The sequence below is a fragment of the Salvelinus alpinus genome, chromosome 11 (assembly GCF_045679555.1).
Source record: "Salvelinus alpinus chromosome 11, SLU_Salpinus.1, whole genome shotgun sequence".
Taxonomy (NCBI): domain Eukaryota; kingdom Metazoa; phylum Chordata; class Actinopteri; order Salmoniformes; family Salmonidae; genus Salvelinus; species Salvelinus alpinus.
This window is the reverse complement of record NC_092096.1, coordinates 40599330-40624681: the sequence shown is the minus strand read 5'-3', so window position 1 is coordinate 40624681 and position 25352 is coordinate 40599330. Positions and strand designations below refer to the sequence as shown.

The 25352-nt window shown below is 42.5% G+C and overlaps 2 protein-coding genes across 4 annotated transcripts in view; one reads left to right on the top strand and one right to left on the bottom strand.

Moving 5' to 3' along the window:
* The window catches only part of LOC139534160 (synapsin-3-like), a 125241-nt gene that overhangs the window by 46809 nt on the left and 53080 nt on the right, over positions 1-25352 (bottom strand). The gene's annotated exons all lie outside the window — the stretch shown is intronic.
* Positions 4507-25070, top strand: LOC139534161 (metalloproteinase inhibitor 3-like). The gene is made up of 5 exons (XM_071332998.1): positions 4507-4795; positions 13562-13644; positions 14619-14730; positions 18150-18271; positions 22670-25070. Exons 1-5 carry the CDS (start codon positions 4666-4668, stop codon positions 22865-22867), a joined length of 645 nt encoding a protein of 214 aa, XP_071189099.1. The 5' UTR covers positions 4507-4665; the 3' UTR covers positions 22868-25070.

The following is a 25352-nucleotide window of genomic DNA, read 5'->3' as shown; positions in this document are numbered from 1 at the left end:
TCTGACTGATGGTTTGACAGTACACCAAATATGTACTGTACAGTATGCAAGGGAGGGAAGGGGGACTCTGGCACAGAGCAGTGAAGCGCTGTGGTTGTTACTTGGCCCTAGTGTGTCAGGAAGTCACTGACCGCTCATCATACTTTACCAGCTGGGAGCGGAAGTCCCACTGTGAGTGAGATGGAGAGCACAGGTCAGGGACGCGTTTCCCTTTCCTAGTAGTCAAAGGTCTCCATTGAACATGAACTGATAGCCATAATCTCCCTGTTAGCTAATGGGAACAGTGAACGGACAGTGGTTTCACCATAGAGATAGAATGGGTATCACTATCAAAAGCTAAGGAGCTGTCTGTGACATGACATCTTGCTTTGAAGATGACATGTTTTAAAGAGCGGTGTAGATGAATGAGCTGCTGAGAGATACGGAGATGAAAACGTTTCCGGGTCACGATAATGCTTCCAGGTTTCCTAGTTGACCTCCTAGAGGATAGGAAGTAGATCCTAGGGTAGCTTCACAATCATCTAAACAATGGGCATCACACTGTGCTGACAGATCAGAGATAGAATGCTTTGACTTTATCGCACGAGTGGCGGCTTCCTTTTATACTGCAAAAAACTGATAGCGACTCTACCATTTAAGATTATGTAGTCTTTTGTGGCATATCGAGAAGCCTGCCAGCATGACATTTGATTCTGGGTGACAAGATTAAAGATTGAAGCCCAACACCTATTATCTTCACTCACAAATGAAGTCTGACACCAGTTGACTGAATGGGGGTGTTTGTTTGACCTGCAGGACCAGACATCCAGGAAGTTTCAATTAAATAATCTCTCACTTACCCTCTATTAGTCTCACAGGCCTGTTTGGCACGCAGTGGAAATGTCTACCAATGTCTAAAGCCACTGTATGTGTGGGTGAGTTAGCCTAAGTGAATTCACTCAGGCCATTGTGTTTGGTTAGGGGGATGGAATGTAGTGTAAACTTGAGCGTTGCCAACCTTCATTGGTTTTACTACCTTACACGCTGTACATTGCTCATCTCATGTACTGTAATATTTTACAGGTCTTCTTTTAAAATAAACAGCAGTAAAGCAAAAAAGGGGGCCATGTCCCACTTAAGCACTATGGCATGTAGGAGAGGGAGTAGCGTAGGAGGACCAACAGGAAGGAACCCCAGTGAGTCATGCATGTTTGGATGCGATCCCCCGGAGATCCTCTCTCGGCGCTGCTATCTTTTCAACTTTCGCCTCTTCCTGTGTCTATTTAACGGCTTGTCAGTCGCATGAAAAGGTATTTCACCGCCTGGTCCCTTTTGTCATTACAGAACCACACATAGAGCCTTCAAACACCTCTTAGCGCACAATGCCTTCCCAGGCTCCCCGAAGCCTGGCTGGGCAGCTCGCACTAAATAACAGGCACTTTTTCTATACATAGATTTTTAGAGATGAGATTGTGCGCCTGCATTATGCTTACAGTATGTTGGCCTAATTAGGACAATATTTCCAGAAGGTCCTATGGCGTTTTTTTGTGTGAAGGACAGATGGGGTCATAAGGAAACGTCATGAGTGATATCACAAAGAGAGCATGCAAGGCTGCGCCTCCCTCCCCATGCCATTCTCTTTTGTCACAATCTTTTTATATAAAGTGACTTCAGAAATGTTAGATAATAACTATAAAAAGTTACATTGACAATGGCTTAAATCGAGGCCATGGTGAAATAAACAAAGACGTAATGTGGTTATTGGAGTATTTGTTTGAAGAATCCTCAGGGACGTCAGATGGAAATGGTGGACACCACCCTGATAGAGTTGAGAAGCTCAGTTAAAAGAAAATGATAAACGTCACCGCTAACTGCCCCCCCCCCCCAGAGAAAACGAATAAGTCTCCAATCTCTGACCCGACAAGGAATGCAACAAATGATGACGACTCCGTCATGTTCCAACCTGACACAATGGCTCAGAGGTTACGTCATTAATGGTTAACAATGGCCTTGCATATCTCCTGTTTTCTTTGGATGCTCACCATGAAGTTCTGACATGCCATCCCATCTGCATATAAAAAAATGTATCTTATAAAAACGTCGGGATTTAGAAATTCAACGGAGACACATGTTTTGGGGGACCAATTGTTGGTTAAAATCAATTCGCGGGGGCCTCCCGAGTGGCGCAGAGGTCTAAGGCACTACATTGCAGCGCTTGAGGCGTCACTACAGACACGGGTTCGATCCCAGGTTGTGTCACAGCTGGCCATGACTGGGAGACCCATGAGGCGGCGCACAATTGGCCCAGCGTCGTCCCGGTTAAGAGAGGGTTTGGCAGGTCGAGATTTCCTTGTCCTATTGCGCTCTAGTGACTACTGTGGCGGGCCAGGCAAATGCACGCTGACACGGTCGCCAGGTGTACTGTGTTTCCTCCGACACATTGGTGCAGCTGGTTTCCGGGTTAAGCGGGCATTGTATCAAGAAGCAGTGCGGCTTGGCTGGGTCGTGTTTCGGAGTATACATGGCTCTCGACCTTCGCCTCTCCTGAGTCCGTACGGGAGTTGCAGCAATAGGACAAGACTATAACTACCAATTGGATACCACGAAATTGGGGAGAAAAAAGGTCTAAAAATAAAAATCTATATACACTACAATTCAAAAGTTTTGGGTCACATCAAATTGATCAGAAATACAGTGTAGACCTTGTTAATGTTGTAAATGACTATTGTAGCTGGAAATGGCTGATTCTTTATGGAATATCTACATAGGCGTACAGAGACCCATTATCAGCAACCATCACTCCTGTGTTCCAATGGCACATTGTGTTAGCTAATCCAAGTTTATCATTTTAAAAGACTAACTGATCATTAGAAAACCCTTTTAAAATTATGTTACACAGCTGAAAACTGTTGTCCTGATTAAATAAGCAATAAAACTGGCCTTCTTTAGACTAGTTGAGTCTCTGGAGCATCAGCATTTGTGGGTTTGATTAGAGGTTCAAAATGGCCAGAAATAAAGAACTTTCTTCTGAAACTCGTCAGTCTATTCTTGTTCTGAGAAATGAAGGCTATTCCATGCTAGAAATTCCCAAGAAACTGAAGATCTCGTACAACGATGTGTACTACTCCCGTCACAGAACAGCACAAACTGTCTCTAACCAGAATAGAAAGAGTGGGAGGCCCCGGTGCACAACTGAGCAAGAGGACAAGTACATTAGTGTCTAGTTTGAGAAACAGATGCCTCAAGTCCTCAACTGGCAGCTTCATTAAATAGTACCCGCAAAACACCAGTCTCAACGTCAACAGTGAAGAGGCGACTCTGGGAGCGTTCAAAAAGGTGTTCATGAGGGGCTATAGGGTCATAGTTCATTAGCCTGGGATTACTCTGGCTTTGTTATATAAAACTCTCAACAGATCAGCCTCCACACACAGCGATATCTCCACTCAGGTTCCTGAACCCTTACATAAAAACAGAGGCGAGAAAAAACTGATTAAACTTAAATTTGTCTAATTCTAGAGATTGTAGCCAGCGTGAAGGATTTTACCAGCGCACACACTGGGTCACTTGAAAAACCCTTCTCTCTCTCTCAACTTCAGCATGAGAAGCTTTTGAAAATGAGGCTGGTTGTGAGACTAATGCCAATACGCAGAAGTGATTTGGAATGTCTTTTCAAAGGTATAAAAGGGTTCTGTGGTTCTCACAGAGGTGTATTAATAAGCATACACTGTTTTATACAACAGGTGCAAAACTGTCTAGAGGCCAAGTTTTTTTGGACTATATGAAAAGGTATGGTGTAAACAAATGGAGTTCATTACTGTCTAGAATTGAGCTTTGATCACTGACCAGAAAATGCTACAGAAGTTCACTGAACATAAATAGACATTTAGTGGTGAGCCTGAAAAAAAAAAAAAACATGTCTTTCTAATACACCCAAAGGAGACCTAATTTGTACATGTTGCTGTCACTGTTAACATTAACAAAACATGGTAATAACAAAATAAAAACATAAGTGGCAAGTCTCCCATTAATTATAATAAATAAATGCTCCTTGTATGTATGAAACATTACATCAGGCTCATATGGGCATCACTATAGTCCCTGTATAGTGTATCACATCCGACCGTGATTGGGAGTCCCATAGGGCAGCGCACAATTGGCCCAGCATTGTCTGGGTTTGGCCGGGGTAGGCCATCATTGTAAATAAGAATTTGTTCTTAACTGACTTGCCTAGTTAAATAAAGTTAAATAAAAGTTTTTAAAATATGGTTTTCCATTCAATGAGCAATTTCCAGCGTTTTTTACTCAGACTGGAATGTTTTAGGGCTGACAAAAGTGAAAAGGGGGAAAATAATATTTTGAAATAAAAAAAGACAAGCATTGTAAAGTCAATTCCAATATGTCATGCATCTGTTATTCTTGATGACATCGACGGCTCGAGTCCTGATTGGCTGTCGTGCCGCGAAATCTGGCGAGGTGGGTGGCGTTCTAGCGTCTCGCGCACTATATGTAATTTGTGACTCGCGCTCTGAGACCCAGTGACATGCAATACCCTGACCGGAGAGTACAGTTGGACATACCCACTGAAGCAGACAAGAGCTCAACTCGGGACAGACTTTGAATAACTATTCGGCGACATAACTTTTTGTTGTAAAGTAAAGACAGCGAGGGAGATTTTACGCACTAAAAATGCAGTCCCTCTGTCACCAACTGCTCAGCTTGCTGTTCGTTTTCAGCAGCCTTCAGATTCATGAACTCACAGAGGCTTGTTCGTGTGCTCTGTCGCACCCGCAAGATGCGTACTGTAACTCTGACATAGGTAAGTCGTATGGGTTATATGTTATGCCAACTAAAATATTTTCTCTATTGAAATGTACGTTTGCAGTGGTTTTGTGATATTCTGCATACATGGACTATATTAGAATAATAAACTGTTAGTATAAAGCGATGCAACTTTGTGGAACCTACAGTAATGGGTAAATCTCTGCCAAACAAAGTTATGCGTAAAATGGAACCATCACCTAAAAGCCCATTTTAAAACAGACTGTCAGAATATACCAGTTTGCAAGTATCAGATGGCTCGTAGGCTAACGGTTTACTACAACACACGCTTTCTGAGTAGTCTAAATAAATGCGTCATCTCTCAAATTAGTGAGTCAAGAGAGAGGAAGCTTTACTTTATTTCCCCTTGCTCTGATGAGAGGGAAGAGTTAAATGGGAACGGTATCCATGGAAACAGGTCCCACTGATCATAATGTTTTTCAGAGCTAAATGACCACTTGCTGAGCAATAAACCAGAACAGAACAGGCAGACAGTAGCCAGCCAAGGGGTTTTACTGCTGACTGAATATTGCACCCATGTGTGGAGGTTACCAATGGCAGATTTGAAGTGGAGACTAGCTACTGTTCTTGGATGCTCTGTTCGGTCTGGCTTTCCATAAGATGTAAGAGCCAAGACTTGGCTAGGAATGTTAAGCAAGTGCTCTTGCAATCAACTTGTTAATTCTACAGTCCTATTGGTATAGCATTGCCCTTCAAGTGTTTGTGCTCTTCTATGAAAGCACATGTTTACTTTCCAAAAGGGGGCTGATTCATTCCATTCACGCATTTGGTATAGATATGGAGTCAGCATTGGTATAATAAAAGTCTTGGTTATTGACTTAGGTGCACTGGTATTTTCTGTGTTTATTCCAGGTATATTTTCTTTTGGGGCTGGTCCTCGGACCCACTTGTAGCTGAGATTTCTTTGGGCTCCTGCTCTGAGGAGGGTGGCTTTGTAAAGCTTGTTGTACCACTGGGTCATGCATGCACAGGCTATGCCAGAATAACAATAACTCAGCTGTTGTTATCGAGGAATGCCAGTCCAACCTGAGCAGTGTTATTGGATAACACTTGTTAAGACCAGGTGGGTCCTGGCTCTCTGCTGTTGCTGCAGGAGACTCATTCCTGAAAAGGAGTAAGGGATTATTTGATAAGCCTGAGCAATAATAAGTGTTGTGGGGGTCTAAAGCAGGAGGGAAAGGTAGAGTGAAAGAGAGGAGTCCACTGGGATATACGGTATTAGGAGAACGGTGTGCAGCTCTTGTATTGTGGAACAGAACTGCTGGCAGCAGGCAGTGTGTGTGTGTGTTTGACCATCCATCCATCCACCCACACACACCTTTGTCAGACACAGCCATCAAACGTCAATTAGGGTAGGATAGAGTGGTCCAATGCCCCGGAGCGGAGGAGAAGTGGACATCAGAGCTGTTCCATGGGCGGAGTCTTCCTGAGGACACAACTATGATGTCATGTTTTTTTCTGCAGTGATCCCTAGTCCAGCCAGTGAACTATGACTCAAGCCTGACGAGGTCAGAGGAGAGAAAGCGATGTTGACTTTTCAACATATGGCAACGGTTTAAAAAATAACACCCTCACACACAAGTGGCAGGTTGACCATTCATGTCAAACACCAACATATTTATGCAAACATTTCCTCAGCATTGATGAGCATTGCCTCTTATTTAATTATAATTATTGGGGCTTATGCTAGTTAGTGACCTGGTTCCATTGTGTTGAAGATGGTAGTACAAATGTTAGTGTCACAAGCAGTCAGGTGTCACCCTGCCTTTCATGTCCCCTAAATTGGCTCATCCCATTGGCAAGGAGTGGAGCCTAGTGGGCCAGAATCTAGGGCTGGCTTTAATGGCTGCAAGTGAGCATTTGTGAGCTCCAAATTCCATTTCCAAGGTCTTGGTTCAGCCAGAAGTACGCCACGAATGCCTGTAGCGTGCACAGAACTAGGTATGCCTCTTCCCTCCCACTGCAAGGGACAGTGTCACAGAAGTCCCGATAAAACATAACACTGTAAACATGCCATAATGCCAAAGCCAGGATCACATTTCATCATGTAGATGACAACTGTAGAGCTATTTTTGCTCAATGAGCAATAATGAAGGCTATTGCATTCAGTTAGACAGTAAATGAAGATAGTGTTGGACTTCTGTTAGGATAGGGCTTTAGTGCAGTTATCATGAACATGTAAGCTTATGATGACTATTGCATAATTATTATGCAACTGATGACATTTTCAGGCAAGATTTCACATGTAAAATTCCAATAGCTCTTGTGTTGTAAGCCAACTGGAAATGGAGTTTGGCATGAACATGATGTTTTTGGACTGAGAAGGATAACAGTTATCTCCTGGCAACACCTAGAGTTAAGATGGATATTCTGATGTGTGTCCCCTGGGCATGTCCAAACAAACATGTGCTGCAGTCTTATCCAAAAAAAGCGCAAGTCAATTTTCTGGGACAAAACGCAGTTCCAAAAGCTTCACATGGCCTTGCATTGCATCACTTCACTGGGGTTTGATGAATGTTTTAAGAAAATGTCACCTTTGATAAACCTTAGTGTCAAAATACCCCTAAAAACATACTGTATGCAGATCTATACCTACAAAATATTCCTTATGAAAGATATGAGTTATAAAATGTGCCTTTACCCTCATCTCCCCCCCCATTTCATATGAACAGTACTTTCAACAAAGGCTGTTTATTTCGTCAACAACCTATTTTTCCTGACTAAAACTGATGAGACGAGATGCCCTGGGGGGAAAAAAACGAACTATTACAAATTACTTTTAATTTTAGTTGACAAATGTGCCGAGAATTCCCTGTGACATTTAATTTGACATGAAGCAAATTTTCATCAGTTTTGTCCAATTCCAAGCATGCATGCAGAATATTTCATGCTATCCTCTCATTGGCAGAATTCACATATTTCAGTAGCGCAGTCTGATTGATTGATCTCTCCCACACAGCTCCAGGCAATCACTTCAGTCACTCGTCAATCTTCTGAACTGATGCGAAGCCTGGACACTTGACTTGTAACTATCTTCAACTAGAAGGCCTGATTGGTGCTGCATAGATGGTTGTCCTTCTGGAATGTTCTCCCATCTCTACAAAGGAACTCTGTAGCTCTGTCAGAGTGACCATCGGGTTCTTGGTAACCTCCCTGACCAATGCCCTTCTCCCCCGATTGCTCAGTTTGGCCAGGAGGCCAGCTCTAGCAAGAGTCTTGGTGGTTCCAAACTTCTTCAATTTAAGAATGGAGGCCAACGTGTTCTTGGGAACCTAAAAATGCTGCAGAAATGTTTTGGTACCCTTCCCCAGATCTGTGCCTTGACACAATCCTGTCTTGGAGCTCTATGGACAATTCCATCAACCTCATTGCTTGACTTTTACTCTGACATGCACTGTCAACTGTGGGATTTTATATAGACAGGTGTGTGCCTTTCCAAATCATGTCCAATCAACTGAATTTACCACAGGTGGACTCCAATCAAGTTGTAGAAACATCTCATGGATGATCAATGGAAACAGTCTCATATCAAAAGTTCTTAATACTGGGGTATTGTGTGTAGATTGATTAAAGAAATAAAAATCCTCAATTTTAGAATAAGGCTGTAACAAAATGTGGAAACGGTCAAGGGGTCTGAATACTTTCCGAATCCATTGTAAAGTTTGTTCGTGAGAACTATTTAGATGTATACTTTCAGATTTTCTGAACTTACTTCAGTCGCGCATAAGAGGGAAGCTTGCACTACCTGGTGCAGGCACATGCGCAGATCAAATACATCACTGGAACGCCGATTACGCTGTTTACATGTCCTTATCATTCAAAAGATTGCTCAGAAAACCAGGTGTTTTAATCGGCGTATGCCTACTTCAATTATGGCCTCATGCCGATTAAGATAAGAGCAAGGTGTTTACATGACTAATGCCATACTCAGCCTTTTACTATAATCAGTTTAAAATCAAATTAGTGTGCATGTAAACATACTCAATGTTTACTCTCATGTAGGCAATTTTTTCTCTGACATCAGAAGCTCCATTTTCCCATGCGCGCTGTTATACATTCATCTCTGTTGCCGCTCTCGCACCGTGGTCTGCGAGTTACGGTTGCTTTTTCCCCCAATGGTAAAAACAAATGCTATTCGTTGAATATTAGGAGTACAGTAATACTTCTGGCATTTTTAAGCTCAAATTCTCCCCTTATCAAGGAAACCACTTATTTACCCCCTTGACGGTTGTGATGGGCAGAAAATAAGAGCTGGAAATTGTTTCACCTGTAGCCAAGGCTTTATTGCCTATATGGTTAATTATGTTTGGCATTGGATACAATCTACCACAATATCAATGTTGCCATCTAAGGTATACGAGGGGATAGTAGGCCTAGTTGGACAAGGCTATCTGAATGTGCAAATGATGGAAGTTAGGTAGCTTAAATATTAATTATTTAATAGAAAAAAAATGCACTGACTAAACTAGACTAAAATTGTCCTGAGTTTTAGTCGACTGATAACTAACGAAGGATGAAATGACAAATGTGATTAAGACTAAAAGGTATTTTAAGGACTAAAGCTAAATCTAAAATAGCCCAAGGGTTTTTGGCAGCTAACTATTATTTGAGGACTATGGTCAAACGGCTATGGTTTACACACACAGTGAATATCTAGATGTGGATTAAAACGTAAATGGTGACCTTAAGCTCCCCTCAGGTGTAATGCTGAGTGAGGAGAGGGACTAATTTCCACTGTAAGAGCCAGAGGTGAGCCAGAGGTGAGTTCAAAGGCTGCTCCCGTTGTTTCATAGGCCCTGCTCCAAAATCACTAGCAGCACCCGCTCTAATAGATGATTTAGATAGACATTCGGAATTGAGGAAATGAGGGTACAACAAAGAGGAAAAAACATGTCAAATACCAACTTCAAATAACCTGAGGGTAACTTTGCAATCAACGTAAGGAGTTCAACTAGGTCAGCTGATATACGTTCTCTCAATGAACCCTTCCTTGCATTTCTAGACAACAGTCAGCCATTTCCTGACAATTTTTTTCTTGCTGCATACAGACCGAGACAGAGAGATTACTTTTGGTGCACAGAAGACCTACTGGGCTGAAATTTTACTTGGTGACTGAAACAGCCCATTCACATTGGAACAGAGGGGAAGGCTGTTTCTCTAAAGCTTTTCATGCAGCAGATTAGCGTTTCGGTCGACCCTAGCTACACTTTGGCCCTGGTGTTTAATATCCCAAGGAGCTGAGCTGTCAGGAGCAGACCTTTACAATCTCGTACCATGCACCGATTCAATATAGAAGATTACTGCTGTGGGTAAGTGTGACTTGGCCTGGGATAATAACCTTGGAGAAACATGTACAGTAGTTTAGCCTGGTGTAAGCTAGTTCTCAGAGTGGTGAGGAGGGAGGTCCTCAAGTTACCCTGTCCTTTCTCTTGGGAGACCTGGCGAGGGAAGCAATGAGCTATAGTTACTATAGGTTGCAATAATGCAAAACCCAATCCTATTCTCTACTATGCTACCCATTTTTCTTCCCAACTGGCAGAGGGCATAGATGGTCCCATATTATGAGGAACATTATGTCATCTGGGATCAGCTCGGTGCGTTCAAAGCAGCTTGATTCCATAAGGCCAGCGTTCCTTCCTGTTAAAACAGGTCAAGAAGTCAAAAGGTGCCAGATTCCCTGAATGTTTGACATGTACACCCTGTTAGACAGGCATAGAGCGTTTAAGTCATCCCTTTCCTGCAGACCGCTTAGCTTCAAAAATCACCAGTGTAGTCCATGACTGCTTCTGAAATAGTACCCTGTTCCCTATATAGTGCATTACTTTTAAATCAGACCTACACATCCCATGTTGGTTAAGTTGCGTCCATCTCTTCGGTGAACTGGTGCGGACATTACTTTTCTATTCAGGTCAAGTGTAATCCCACTATGGGTGTTGTCAGCTCTGACACCTCGAAAAAGAGGAAGAGTACTTAAGAGAGTGGTTTCTTTTTTGAGTGGAGCACCCAGTGAGTGTGTCATACTAAGTAGCATCGTTTCCCCCCGCCCACTCAGATCATGTTCAGAATCAGTCTCGCTCTCCCTCGCTTATCACCACACACACAGTTCACAACTCTGGTTATACACAACCACATTATTTCCCCCTATTCTTCCCCTCTTCATATGACCATCTATTTCAACCTTGTCATGGTGACTTTTCCCTCATCACGCAATCTGTTTGCTGTAATCACAATTTAGCCTGAGGTGCCTCACAAGATTCACAGGCAAAATGTAAAGCAGGAGGAGGCTTAAACTGCTTGATTGAATTACATTCCCACTTGTGTTGCGATTAGCATTTGAATGCAGAGTTTAGTAATCCCATGCTTCGGGGAAGAGATACTGTGCTAAATTAATTCAATTACTTTCTCTGTCATACCCCAGTTACTTCTCCTTATTAAGAAAAATCCATTTACTTTCCACTGGGAATGTATGTCAAATCCACTGCAAAACATTAATATGCATGCGGCAGAAACAGCAGAATAGCACTCGCCTGTAATTGCTATTCGTGTGTTGCAGCACACACAGAGAGAACAGGTGGCACTAACTCTAGAGCTGCAAGAGATTTCTAGCTGCAGTGCCGATTACAGCTAAACTAACCAGTACTGATCAGGTGGATATCTTATGCAGTGCTTGGGCTTAGAATTGGATTACATAAACACTCACAACTTGGTCATTTCTGACACTGGGGCCCAGACCTAGCCTGAAGAGGCATATTGAAAGAACTCGGTGGTCAGGAGTAAATATAGCTAGCATTCTGAGATCTCCTTAGGGCCCTTCCCTTGGAGGTCAAAGGATCGCTGTAGGGAATAACACAAATCCTCTGTCTCACCAGCAGCTGCGGCCTTTCACACATTCCACCAGGCAATGACTTCGGCACCACCCAATTAGTGGTTGCCCGCCCAGTGGCGAGTGTATCCCGCCTCAAAGAGCGTTTGGTGTTACTGTTGGACTCTTGTTCAGTGATATGACCTATGACTCCTACGCCTAATAACAGTTGAAGGCTCAACGCAAAGCTCTTTGGAATTGGACTCTTATCGTTTTGGGTGGGGAAAGCAATCTTTGCAATGGAGTTTAGGTTTTAAGGGGAAGGCAGGTTTTCGGCTACTGGCTTCTGAAAATAGTTTAAGGGATCAGTGCATTATGGGGCGGCAGAGTAGCCTAGTGGTTAGAGCGTTGGACTAGTAACCGAAAGGTTGCAAGTTCGAATCCCCGAGCTGACAAGGTACAAAAAATTACATCAGTGAAAGTACCATTCATTTGACTCTGCATAGCAGAGACTGGTTAGGTAACAATGCTTTGAGGCTCATAATATGCGAGTTGACAGATTAATAGAGCAGATGTCCTTGGGTACATTGGCTCAAAAAGGTCACCAAGAACGCAAGATCACCTGAATAGGTTTAATATAATCGTTGCCTTCTACATGGATGTGTGATTCTCTAACAGCTATCACATTGGCTGATGCTCTATTAGAGCCACGTCATTCTAAACTGGCAGGTGAAAATGTGAGCTCCATTGAAGGTGTTGTCACCTCACCGGCATCTACTAGGAGACTTTTCTATTCATAAATCACCAGGATTACTGCTTTTCCTTTAGACTCCCTTCGTGTCTGGGACTTAAATACATACTATGACGCTATAAGAGAGGAGATGCGTTCTTGGTGACTTACATCCCTTCTTCACTCTATCTAGATGAGTGAGACGCACTTCCCTTTTCTCCCCCCTCACAGGCTCAAGAATGTGAACCTCAAAAGGAATGTAGAAAGAACATTCCGGAGAGGAAAGATAAACATCCCCACCGTTAGTTATGTCTGTGGCTGTCAGTCTGCGGGGAGCAGGTGATCTTGACTCAAGTCGACTGCGCCTGCATGTGGACTACCCTTTCACTACCCATTCTCCCCCGGGGGGCCCCAGAGCACTGATACAAGTACTCTGGGGAGGACCTGATTCACTGGCCTAAATGAGGCCTCGCTCGTAAGCTGATTTCCCCCTCACAATGGACCCACTTACTTTAAAAGGAGTGAAAGCAAACAAGGTGATTCCACAGCCAAACTGTGTCACCTAGCCGCTGTTTACATGAGGGTGAGCAGCACTGATAAGATCTTTTTCCACCCTGTGCTGAATGTAAAGAAAGGAGGTTGTTTAAACAGTGGCGACACATGGTTTTACGATACAGGGATAAGGCAGGAGGGAGGTAGTAATAAAGCTGTGGCCTCATTTTCATTGTCCTGAAGAAGAACTGCTTTGGCCTCAGTCAAATTCAAGTGCAAATGCTAGACCCTAGTCTTCTACTGGACTTGTTTGCCAAGCAGAAGCAATCCATAAAAATAAATGAATAGATTATAAACTGAGCCAAACCCTTACAAAATCTTCCATGGGTCTCTCTAGGGGCTGGGTTTTTAATAAGCTTTGGAAAAGCAATGAGCAGCCTAATGCATTCTAGGGTCCTAATCGGGAGGTACTTCTAGCTAAAGCATCTGTAAGGGTGATATGTTGAACACATATTGGACTTACTACTGTATTTAGGCTTCTCTTTTTGATGCTCACACAAACATCAGCCTGGCTCCAGATGTCAGGGACAGAGATGGGGACAAGACTTGCTCTGATGTGACCTAAATTCGGGAAATCATCCAATATGCTGCAGCTAGAGGCTTTCCAAGCTCTGTCCATTGCATAATTGACTAATTCTGTGCTTGTGTCTTGTCTACAGTGATCCGTGCCAAAGTGGTGGGCAAGAAGTTACTGAAGGATGGGCCTTTTGGTACCATGCGTTACACGGTCAAACAGATGAAGGTAAGCCATCATCGCATCATTCAGCCCGAGTTTTTCATAATCTGGCCCATACCTTGAAGAGCATAACTGCACTATGGGAAAACAGCACAAGGATATAAGAATCACTAACAAGCTCATAGGCTTTGAAACTAGGAGACCAGTTTTATCACTGTAGGCCTACTAAAATTATACAGTGTATGACTAGGCTACTGCAGCAGTATCACTTAAGTTATAGTGCTATCCCTAATTCTTATAACCAAAACATGAGTTCACAGATGCCGTGAAATGGCCAAGCTTTTCCATTAAGTGCCACAAGAGTATGTTAGAGGATTAGACATTGTTTTCATCATCACCTCTTTAACTCTTGGCCCTGTGGCAAGAAGGTTTGGCTAATCCAAGTTAAGTGTGTTTGAATATTTGTTTGGCCAAAGGAATCCAACGTAGTCGTAATGGCCTAAAGTATATAAATCATGAAGAGTGGGCTTTGTTGCCCCTAGAAACATTTTCCCAGAAATCCCCCGTTTTAGGTCCCAATGGCTCGCCTCTTTCACGGCTTGTCCTGTTATTTCCAAGAATAGCAGTGTCTAAACAGGGATTTCCTGTTGTTCCCAGACAAATAAATCACGACGGACCAAACACAACAAATCCCAGGGCAAACATTTACTTTGTCCGGCAGCGTTTGTGTTCCGCGCACCTGAACTCAATGGGTGGACCCACGGTTCAACCCCAAAGTCACGTCTTCATTATGTCCTGTAATTATGTTCATTTTCATGTTGTTAAATGATAGCATCAGTGGCCTCTCCCTCTACTACACTGAATTCTTGGAAGCAATATCTCATCATACTGCGTTTGTTTATTGTTGTGGATTCCTGACAACTTCGAGAACAACTCAATAAATCCAGTTGCGTCAGAAGCAAGAACAAGTGCCAGAGGTGTGATCTTCATTCCAGATTATAATCGTTATGACAGACTGTTTGTCATGGTCTGTTTTGCAGATGTACAAAGGATTCAACAAAATGCAGCATGTTCAGCACATCTACACCGATGCCTCTGAGAGTTTGTGTGGAGTCAAGTTCGACATCAACAAGTACCAGTACCTGATCACAGGTGAGTCACTATTCAACCATACAGTACCACTGATCTGAAAAGCAGCTATCTAATGTACTTGGCAGGCTGCACAGTTGTCATGGTGGTGCCAGAAACAATGTCTTTCCATTAAGAGCTATTAATAAGCAATAAAAACAGCCTCACGAGCTGCCTCAGAAGCACATTACCAAAAACAAATTAGCAAGGCAAGCAAGCACATCAGTGGAGTTGATGCCAGCTTGATCTCCCAGGCCTGTTTCCCTAACTCCCTCTCGGCAGCACGTCCCACAACAATGGCAGCGTTGCTAACAGCAGCCCCAGGTTTTTTTGGTTTAAATGCAACCCCCTCCTCCCCCTTCCTGAAGACTTCTTGACTGCTCTGTGACAAACTTTCCCACTATATATAACCTCCCGTCTGTGAGAGACGAAAGAGAGGCAGGGGGGCACTTATTTTTTGAAGCATTTCCTTCTCCTTTGGGGTGTAAACAGCAGTACTTTTCCCTCCTCTCTTATAATGAACAGTTCTAGCATTTCCAGTGCAGGCAGGCATTTATCAAGTTCATTCATTAGTTGTATGTACAGGATACACCGTCCAACGAAATGCTTCCTTGCATGCTACACACACATTTGTAATGTGTTTGTAGTAGGAATGCACCGTTGAAGTCGGAAGTTTACATACACTTAGGTTGGCGTCATTAAAACTCGTTTTTCAACGACTCCACAAAATTTCTTGTTAACAAACTATAGTTTTGGCAAGTCAGTTAGGACATCTACTGTGTGCATGACACAAGTAATTTTTCCAACAATTGTTTACAGACAGATTATTTCACTTATAATTCCAGTGGGTCAGAAGTTTACATACACTAAGTTGACTGTGCCTTTTAACAGCTTGGAAAATACCAGAAAATGGTGTCATGGCTTTAGAAGCTTCTGATAAATGATGTCAATTAGCCTGAGTCAATTGGAGGTGTACCTGTGGATGTATTTCAACACCTACCTTCAAACTCAGTGCCTCTTTGCTTGACATCATGGGAAAATCAAAAGAAATCAGTCAAGACCTCTGAAAAAATGTCTGGTTCATTTTTGGGAGCAATTTCCAAACGCTGAAGGTACCACGCTCATCTGTACAAACAATAGTACGCAAGTATACGCAGCCTTCATACCGAAGGATACGCGTTCTGTCTCCTAGAGATGAACAAACTTTGGTGCGAAAAGTGCAAATCAATCCCAGAACAGCAGCAAAGGACCTTGAAGATGCTGGAGGAAACAAGTACAAAAGTGTCTATATCCACAGTAAAACGAGTCCTATATCGATAACCTGAAAGGCCGCTCAGCAAGGAAGAAGCCACTGCTCCAAAACCGCTATAAAAAAGCCAGACTACGGTTTACAACTGCACATGGGGACATAGATCGTACTTTTGGAGAAATGTCCTCTGGTCTGATTAAACAGTTCTATTTTTGTTTAGCCATAATGACCACTGTTATGTTTGGAAGAAAAAGGGGGAGGCATGCACCCCGTGAAGCACGGGGGTGGCAGCATCATATTGTGGGGGTGCTTTGCTGCAGGAGGGACTGGTGCACTTCACAAAATAGATGGCATCATGACAAGGAAAATTAGTTGGTTAGATTGAAGCAACATCTCAAGACATCAGTCAGGAAGTTAAAGCTTGGTCGCAAATGGGTTTTACAAATGGACAATGACCCCAAGCATACTTCCAAAGTTGTGTCAAAATGGCTTAAGGACAACAAAGTCAAGGTATTGGAGTGGCCATCACAAAGCCCTGACCTCAATCCTATAGAAATTGTGGGCAGAACTGAAAAAGCGTGTGCGAGCAAGGAGGCCTACAAACCTGACTCAGTTACACCAGCTCTGTCAGGAGGAATGGGACAAAATTCACCCAACTTATTGTGGGAAGCTTGTGGAAGGTTACCCTAAACGTTTGACCCAAGTTAAACAATCTAAAGGCAATGCTACCAAATACTAATTGTGTATGTAAACTTCTGAACCACTGGGAATGGGATGAAAGAAATAAAAGCTGTAATAAATCAATCATTCTCTACTATTATTCTGACATTTCACATTCTTAAAATAAAATGGTGATCCTAACTGACCTAAGACAGGGAATTTTTACTAGGATTAAATGTCAGGAATTGTGAAACATTTAAACTAGTTTTTTTTGGCTAAAGTGTATGTAAACTTCCGACTTCAACTGTATATGTGTGTGTGTGGATGAGCGCATGTGTGCTAAGGTGTTGAGAGTCAGTGCAAGTGGTCAGTCCAATTCAAGTGTTTGGCAGTCCGATGGCTTGTAGATAGAAACTGTCTCTGAGCCTATGACTTGCTATGAAGTCGGAGAGCAGTTGAGTGAGACCTAAGGCCGTCATACTGTTTAGCTGTGTGTTGAATGTTCCCATCACTACGTCCCAAACCTGTAAACATGCCGTACGAAGCCAATGAAACATGAGGAAGGAAATCACCCCGGCAACCCAAGTGTGTTTATTGTGGCTGGGTGATGATGACATCACAGTCATCCAGGCCAGGCAGCAGCTCTAGCTCTGGTTTGGGGAGTGAGTCTGTAATTGGGTCTTGGGTCCCTGGGCCATACTGTATCAGGACTCAATTACAGGCATGTTAAATACGTCACGGCCTGATAGATTAGCTCCACGGGTTGAGCTTTGATCAAACCAGAGTGAGTGCACGGCCGCCTGATTAGCTTTGAAGAGGGATGCCGCACTAGCCTGGTCCCAGATCTGCTTGTGCTGTCTTGCCAACTACAATTTAGGAACAGGATAATGCAGCTCTCACCATTGTCTAACTTTGCAAGAGACGCCAATAATCCATATGGAAGTCGTTCTAAGAGTTGTGTGTTTGCCAGCTTTCAGCTCAGTGTGTGATGACAACAGGACAGTGTAGCACTAGCAATGGATACACTGTTACAAACAACCATGTTGTTTGAGTGTTAGCTGGCGGGCTACAGTGTAGGGTGAACCTGCCTAACCTAAAAATAACCTAAAAATAAAAGCCTAACCTAAAGATAGAAGCCTAATAGAAGCCTAACCTAAAAATAGAAGTTAGAAAACCTTTTGGAAATTCTCAATAGGGGTGTTGGTTTAATATGGGACCTTCTGTACAAGATGGTCTTACCATAGTTAAAAAGCTTTGAACCACTTGCTTGACTGGTGTATTTATACTAGGCGAGGTATGGCAATTATACAATTAGCCAAAAATAGGCTAAGGATGACATCTGACTCTTTGGACATCTGACTCTTTCCCATGACATTGGGAATATGACAAGAATTGTTTTTCAGTCTTCAGTTTTTTGGGGGAACAAACAAACCATTGTAATGAATGTTTTTTAAGTCATGAAAAGAAAAAAAATCACAAATGATGTAATGCATAACAAAAGCTGATCTGTAACCAACCCTCTCTCTCCCCTCAGGCCGCGTGTTCGACGGCAAGGTCTACACCGGGCTGTGTAATTTCAACCAGCCATGGGAGCGCCTCTCGCTGGCCCAGAAGAAGGGCATCAACCACCGTTACCAGCTGGGCTGCAACTGCAGGGTGAGTGGCAACAACTGCGCTCTCAGGGAGAATATGGATGAAGTGGCTCCCGGAGAGAATATGGATAAGATGGATATGTATAAGGAAGCTAAAGCAACCCAACAGCAGCAGAGCCAAGATGGAGGAGTAGGAGCCAGAAAGAGGGGCAGAGGCCAGGCAGAACACCCTGCTTACTGCAAAGCATACCATCCTGCTCTGAGCATCTCTGTTCCTCCATCTAGAAGACGTCTTACCACAGAAAATGACAAGGCACTTCATAATCTCCATATGTTATCGGATATTGGCTGTAGAATTGGGGGGAAATAATGTGTTAATTTTATGACTATAATAATTACTTTAGTGGCCTTGCATATATTGGGTCAAATAGATTTTGCTGATAAACTGCAACCAATTATGAAATCCTTGCCAAACCATTTAAAACTTTTCCCTCTATTCTTAAGTGTAGCACAATACAAGAATGACTATCAAAATATATACCAAATCATTATGATTGTAGGGACATACTTTTAAATTCCTGATAGTGGCTGAATGATATAATGTAAGGTTTTAGCTGTCAGGAATATGTGTCCCCTTTCCATTTTGGCATCATAACGGATAATACACATCCATGAATGTAACTGAAGAGACAGAGGGAAAGACGAGGAGAGAGAAAAGAGATTTATAATGATCTTTGTGAGTTATTCAATTTAACTACACTGGAATCACTTTCCCTGTTATTCCAAAGCCTGAATTCCGCGCTCGGTCGGACCCCCTTTATGCGGGACCTGCTCCTGTGCAGCTCCAGTCCAGGCTCATAAATATCCTACTGTACTGCATGGCTCCAGACACACCATCTGGTCTGCCCATCACCAGCTCCCGTCACCAGCAATAAGTGCATTGCCAGACAGGAGACCGGAGTAGCTACACAGTCCAAATGCTGGCTAACACCTTTCAAACTGCTCACACCCAAACTGCTTAAAGGGTTGTAATGTTAAGACACATTAGACGTACAGTGAGTCTTCGAGGCCAACGCAGAACAGTGGAGGTGAATGTATGATTGTGACCAAACATGGCAAGTCAGCATCAGGAATGAAAAACAAACTTGGACAGAACTCGCCATGGTAGAAGCGTTTTTCTTTTAGTTTATTGCCCATTTCAGTTCAAATGTAATCTTTAAAATCGGGAAGAAGAAAAAGAACAAGAACACAACACCTCATTGTGTGCACCCCTATGAACCAGCATGCTTACCGTCTGAGAAGACAACAGACCGAGGCAGTGCAGACACAGCCATCTCTGTGGTTTTATATCAAGTGCAAGAATCTCCTAGAGTGCGAACGTCACACTTCACCGACGCTTCCGCCAAAATCATTAAAACCAGTTTGTCATCCTTTGCATTCTTCAACAAAAGATGATTTATAGCTAAGGAATGCAGGAAGCATGTGAAAATAATCCGCTGCAGTGTATACAAAAAATTGGCGTCAGTAAATGATTAAAAAGCTAACTGTCCATAACATAGCCCCATGAACACCAGAACCAGTTAAACTTCACTGAAAACGCTTGCACCATAAAGAATGCGTTCAGCTTCACCCATATTCCTTAAGTTCTCTGCTGTTGATTCCTCTGGGTCGGTCATTCCAGTACACACAGCCTTTACTGAAACACCTCTTTGGATTTCTCTAAAACAGATTATTTTGTCAGTTTCTAATTTCTCACCTTTTAAAGACATTTGGCAGGCTATACAGTGCATTCGGAAAGTATTCAGACACCTTGACTTTTTCCACATTTTGTTATCTTAGAGCCTTATTCTAAAATGGATGACATTGTTTTTCCCCCCCTCATCAAGCTACACACAATACCTGTCTTATCAAAGTTGCACAGAAATAGGTTGGGCAAGATAGTCAGGACTTGCAGAAAAATCATGGGGCAGCAACAGCAAGAACTCATCTCTCTACCTGGGCAGAGCCCTCCATAAGGCGAATAAAATTGCGGTTGACTCTTCCCATCCACTCCACCCTGAATTCCAGCTCCTTCCCTCTGGCCGCAGGTACAGACTAAGGTGAAAAAAATAAATAAAAATAGGGCCAAGTACTCGTATTCCGAATGCAATACTGCAACTTATTGGACTAATTGCACTTGCACTATGAAACTGCACGTACCCTGCCCATTTGTTTGTAAATATCCTTTGCTATTTATTTTACATTTTTGGCGCACCTATATTTGGGGAGTTTCTCCCATTCTTCTCTGCAGATCCTCTCAAGCTCTGTCAGGTTGGATGGGGAGCGTCGCTGCACAGCTATTTTCAGGTCTCTCTAGAGATGGACAATTGGGTTCAAGTCCAGGCTCTGGCTGGGCCACTCAAGGACATTCAGAGATTTGTCCCGAAGCCACTCCTGCGTTGTCTTGGCTGTGTGCTTAGGGTCGTTGTCCTGTTGGAAGGTGAACCTTCGCCCCCCAGTCTGAGGTCCTGAGCGCTCTGGAGCAGGTTATCATCAAGGATCTCTCTGTATCTTGCTCCGTTCATCTTTCACTCTATCCCGACTACTCTCCCAGTCCCTGCTGCTGAAAAACATCCTCACAGCATGATGCTGCCACCACCATGCTTCACCGTAGGGATGGTGCCAGGTTTCCTCCAGACGTGACGCTTGGTACTCAGGCCAAAGAGTTCAATCTTGGTTTCAACACACCAGAGAATCTTGTTTCTCATGGTCTGAGAGTCCTTTAGGTGCCTTTTGGCAAACTCCAAGCAGGCTTTCATGTGCCTTTTACTGGCTTCCGTCTGGCCATAAAGGCCAGATTGGTGGAGTGCTGCAGAGACGCTCGTCTTTCTGGAAGAATCTCCCATCTCCACAGAGGAACTCTGGACCTCCGTCAGTGACCATCAGGTTCTTGGTCACCTCCCTGACCAAGGCCCGATTTGCTCAGTTTGGCCGGCGGCCAGCTCTAGGAAGAGTCTTGGTGGTTCCAGACTTCTTTAATTTAAGAATAATGGAGGCCACTGTGTTCTTGGGGACCTTCAATGCTGCCAAACCTTTTGGGTACCCTTCCCCAGATCTGTGCCTCGACACTATCCTGTCCCGCTCTACAGACAATTCCTTCGACCTCATGGCTTGGTTTTTGCTCTGACATGCACTGTCAACTGGGGGACCTTATAAAGACAGGTGTGTGCCTTTCCAAATCATGTCCAATCAATAGAATTTAACACCGGTGGCCTCCAATCAAGTTGTAGAAACTTCTCAAGGATGATCAATGGAAACAGGATGCACCTGAGCTCAATTTTGAGTCGCATACTGTAGCAAAGGGTCTGAATACTTATGTAAATAAGCTATTTGTTTCATTTTTTGTATAAATTTGCAAACATTTCTAAAAAAAGGTTTTCGCTTTGTCATTATGGGGTATTGTGGGTAGATTGAGATTTTTTTTAAATTTTTTAATCAATTTTAGAATAAGGCTGAAATGTAACAAAATGTGGAAAAAGTCAATGGGTCTGAATACTTTCCGAACGCACTGTATGTGAGAAGGAAATGAGAAGTTTAAAGGATGTTAACGGAATTGCAGTGCAATACAGATTTCTATCCCTTTGGTTTTCTCCTCCATTCCCTTTGGGAAACCACAAACTAAGTAGTGGACTTTCATTTCAGAGGCTAGCAATTAGATGAATCTTTGAACTCCACTGGCTTATCTACAGGAAAGTACATTTGAATTGAAACCATCCATACATTTTCATTCATCCTGTAGAGCAGGGGTGGGAAATTCCAGTCCCCGAGGGCCTGATTGGTGTCACACTTTTTCTCCATCCCTAGCAAACACAGCTGAATAATCAAATTGCATTCTAAACTGAAGATCATGATTAGGTGATTATTGGATTCAGGTGTGTTAGCTGGGGCAAGACTGACACCAATCAGGCCCTTGGACAGGAATTGCCCACCCATGCTGTTGAGCAAGGAGTATAAAATGCATTAGTTTCTAAATTGTAATATAATGAATTACAAAAAGAACTTGACTCACTCACCCTTTGCTGATTCGACCCAATTACCTGGAGGGATTTATACTTAAATAATTTTTTCTCCTAATCAATATCTTATTCTCCACAAATTAAGTATTGTGTCCAAGATTATGCATTGCTTCACCTTTTCCTGAAATGCTAATTCTGTCTTGGCCTTGTTCATTTACTGCTGAATGTAGACTCACTGTGCTTTGAATTGGTCAATATTTAAAAACAATTCACAGAAAATGAAACATATCCTAAAATCTGTCACATATCCTAAATCAGAATTTTTGTTAATCAAAAAGGATACAATTGAACTTTTTTCAAGTCGAACTGTAAAACACAGTGAGCCTTCACCAGTATGCTGTAGCATTACTCGATAAAATGTTCCTGCTTTACGGCTACATCTGTAGTTTCGCTTCTTCCCTCTGTAGATTAAGCCCTGCCACTACCTGCCCTGCTTTGTGACCTCAAAGAACGAGTGCCTGTGGACGGACATGCTGTCCCACTTCGGCTACCCCGGCTACCAGTCCCGGCACTACGCCTGTATCCAGCAGAAAGAGGGCTACTGCAGCTGGTACCGGGGGATGGCCGGCCGTGACAAAACCACCATCAACTCCACCGACCCCTGAGTGTAAACCACAACCAAGCCCCAAACCATAGCAACTTTCTTGAGTTTCTTCTCATCCTCACTCTTCTACACCTTTCCCAAACTCCACAACTCCGCCACGCCCCTCGTCAACCAGAGTATTACAGAACTCTTAAAACGCGACCACTCCCACGCCCTCTGACGAAATATACAAGAACTAAAATAAATCAGTGCCTGGCTGTCTCACAGAAGTAGCACTTCTGATGTAAACAATACCTTTTTTGTTTCATGCTGTACATTTCAGTTTCTCCCACCTTCCTTTTCCTACATTTCCCTAGCTATCAATGAGCAGAAATTAGACTTTCTTCAGAATGCAATAACAATGGCCCTCTAAAAAGCAATACCTTTTTCAAACCATCGTAAGGCTTATATTGGTGGGATGTCATTTCAGCACTGCAGTTTCAAGCAATGCATAATGGTTGAAAATGATCCTAATATTAAAGTATGGCGTGCAAACAGTATCAACAAAGCTCCTGCAACAATGTTATTCTCAACACAAGTTATGCACAGTAACCAGACACATTGTCACCAGTACAAGGGCAATGCCAACACGAGGTATGACCTCAGAAAAGCAATCTCTTCCTCCAGTCACACAAAGGTATTTAACAATGATTTTGAAATCACATGAAAGTGTATATGTATATGTTCACAGTTTATACTGTCAACATGTCTATTTATATGAATGATGTAATCTTTACCACCCTGACTGCTTGCACTGTAAAGTTTATTCTTGGTTGTATTAAATTTAGTCATTTAGCAGATCACACTATATGAATGCGTTGCTAATATCGGACGATGAATTGAGTATAGCTATATTTTCTTCTCTGTAACCACAACTAAGAATGACCCTAACAGCTCAAGCACAGGGAATTCTTAAATCTTTCACAGAGACATGAATGCAAATTATTTAATTTTTTTGCTGTATATGATAAGCTACAAAACAATGAACAGTTGACTCGACCGAAACCTCTGTAGTAGATTTATTTATCGGTGTTTGTCGAATCAGACAGTATCCATGCAAAACCTACAAACATCCTACTACAATAGCAAATATAGATAGATATCTATCTTTGTATCTGGCCAAAACTGTATTACCATCACTACCCTGTTTGGCTATCATGAAGGACCAGAATCCCAAATTGTGTTTGTAAAGCATTGACTTAATGTTAGTTCTGTGTTAGATCCGCCTTCAGCAGATTTTGAATGATGGTACTTTTGTCCAATCACAGTTCTCCTTCTGGTTCTCACGAGGTAAGGAACTTTTTTTCACTGCATCAGAGTTTAAAGCAGAGGTTCCAGACAAAGTGTTTTCAAAAATGTATACTCCATTTTTGTAAGTATTTTAACTATTTCAGATGAAACTGATGAAAATAACACTATTGTCACTAAACTCTTCTACTTTGAGTTTTCCAGTTCAGTATCTTCAGTCCATTCCGTCAGAAACAGAGATGCCTCAGCAGGAGTGAGAAGTCTTTGCCCAGTCTCTCAGCTCTGCCCACTTTTCCATTATGTTCAGAAAAGGCCATGCCAAGTTGGTGTTGAATAGAGTAACAGCCCTGACATGCCAGGTTTAGAAGGAAATCCACTAAACTATAGTTAGTCAATTTATTATTCATGTAATCTATTATAATGTGAGGAACTCAAATTAAATCTAAATCTTGTCTCCTCCATAAGGCACTTCTTACATGAAATGCAATTATTTCAGGCACTATATTTACAGAAAAAAAGATTGAGAGAATGATGGGCTCAATGGATGTAGCCCGATAGTATGTAGTCTTAATGTATCTCCATCCACTCCATCCTTTAGTAAGAATACTGGGAAGGTTCCTCTGTATGTTCAGCCTTCATTGACACACTTCTCTGGTTGTCAGTCTTGAGTTGTTTCCCTCTACCAAATCTCCCTCAACTGGTTTTGCAAGGTTCACTCTCTTTGGCCTTGGCATATCTGTATTTTTTTGTGGTTCATGTTTGTGTAAATATACTGTCTGCTTAACACAGAAACACTTGGTCAAGTCGATCCAGAGCGCATTAAAAAGGAAGCTGGCAAAAGGCTGTGTACCATGTGTGTGTATACACTGATTCCTAAAAAGGGGGGTGAGCGAACGTTTCCTTGTAGGGGTTGCAGAAATGTTTGACTTAATTTCTGTGTTTTATATTTTTATAATAAAGATTTAATGAAAAATGGACTATATGAGTTTGCATTGATTTCTTGAAGTGAAAGTAGCGCACCAGGTCATGATTCAAGCTCAGTATTTTATCACGGTCACAAGGCAAATTTGGACCTGACCTTTATAGCAATATCTTTGTGATATTATAAAACAATGTCTCATCAGGAGCTACACTACATAATGGAATTACACAGAATTGTTCCAACTTGCACATTCAACTTTGCATCAGTTAGATTACACCAGTATATAGGTAACACACATTAAATATTGCTTTATAAATACCATAATAATTGTTGATAA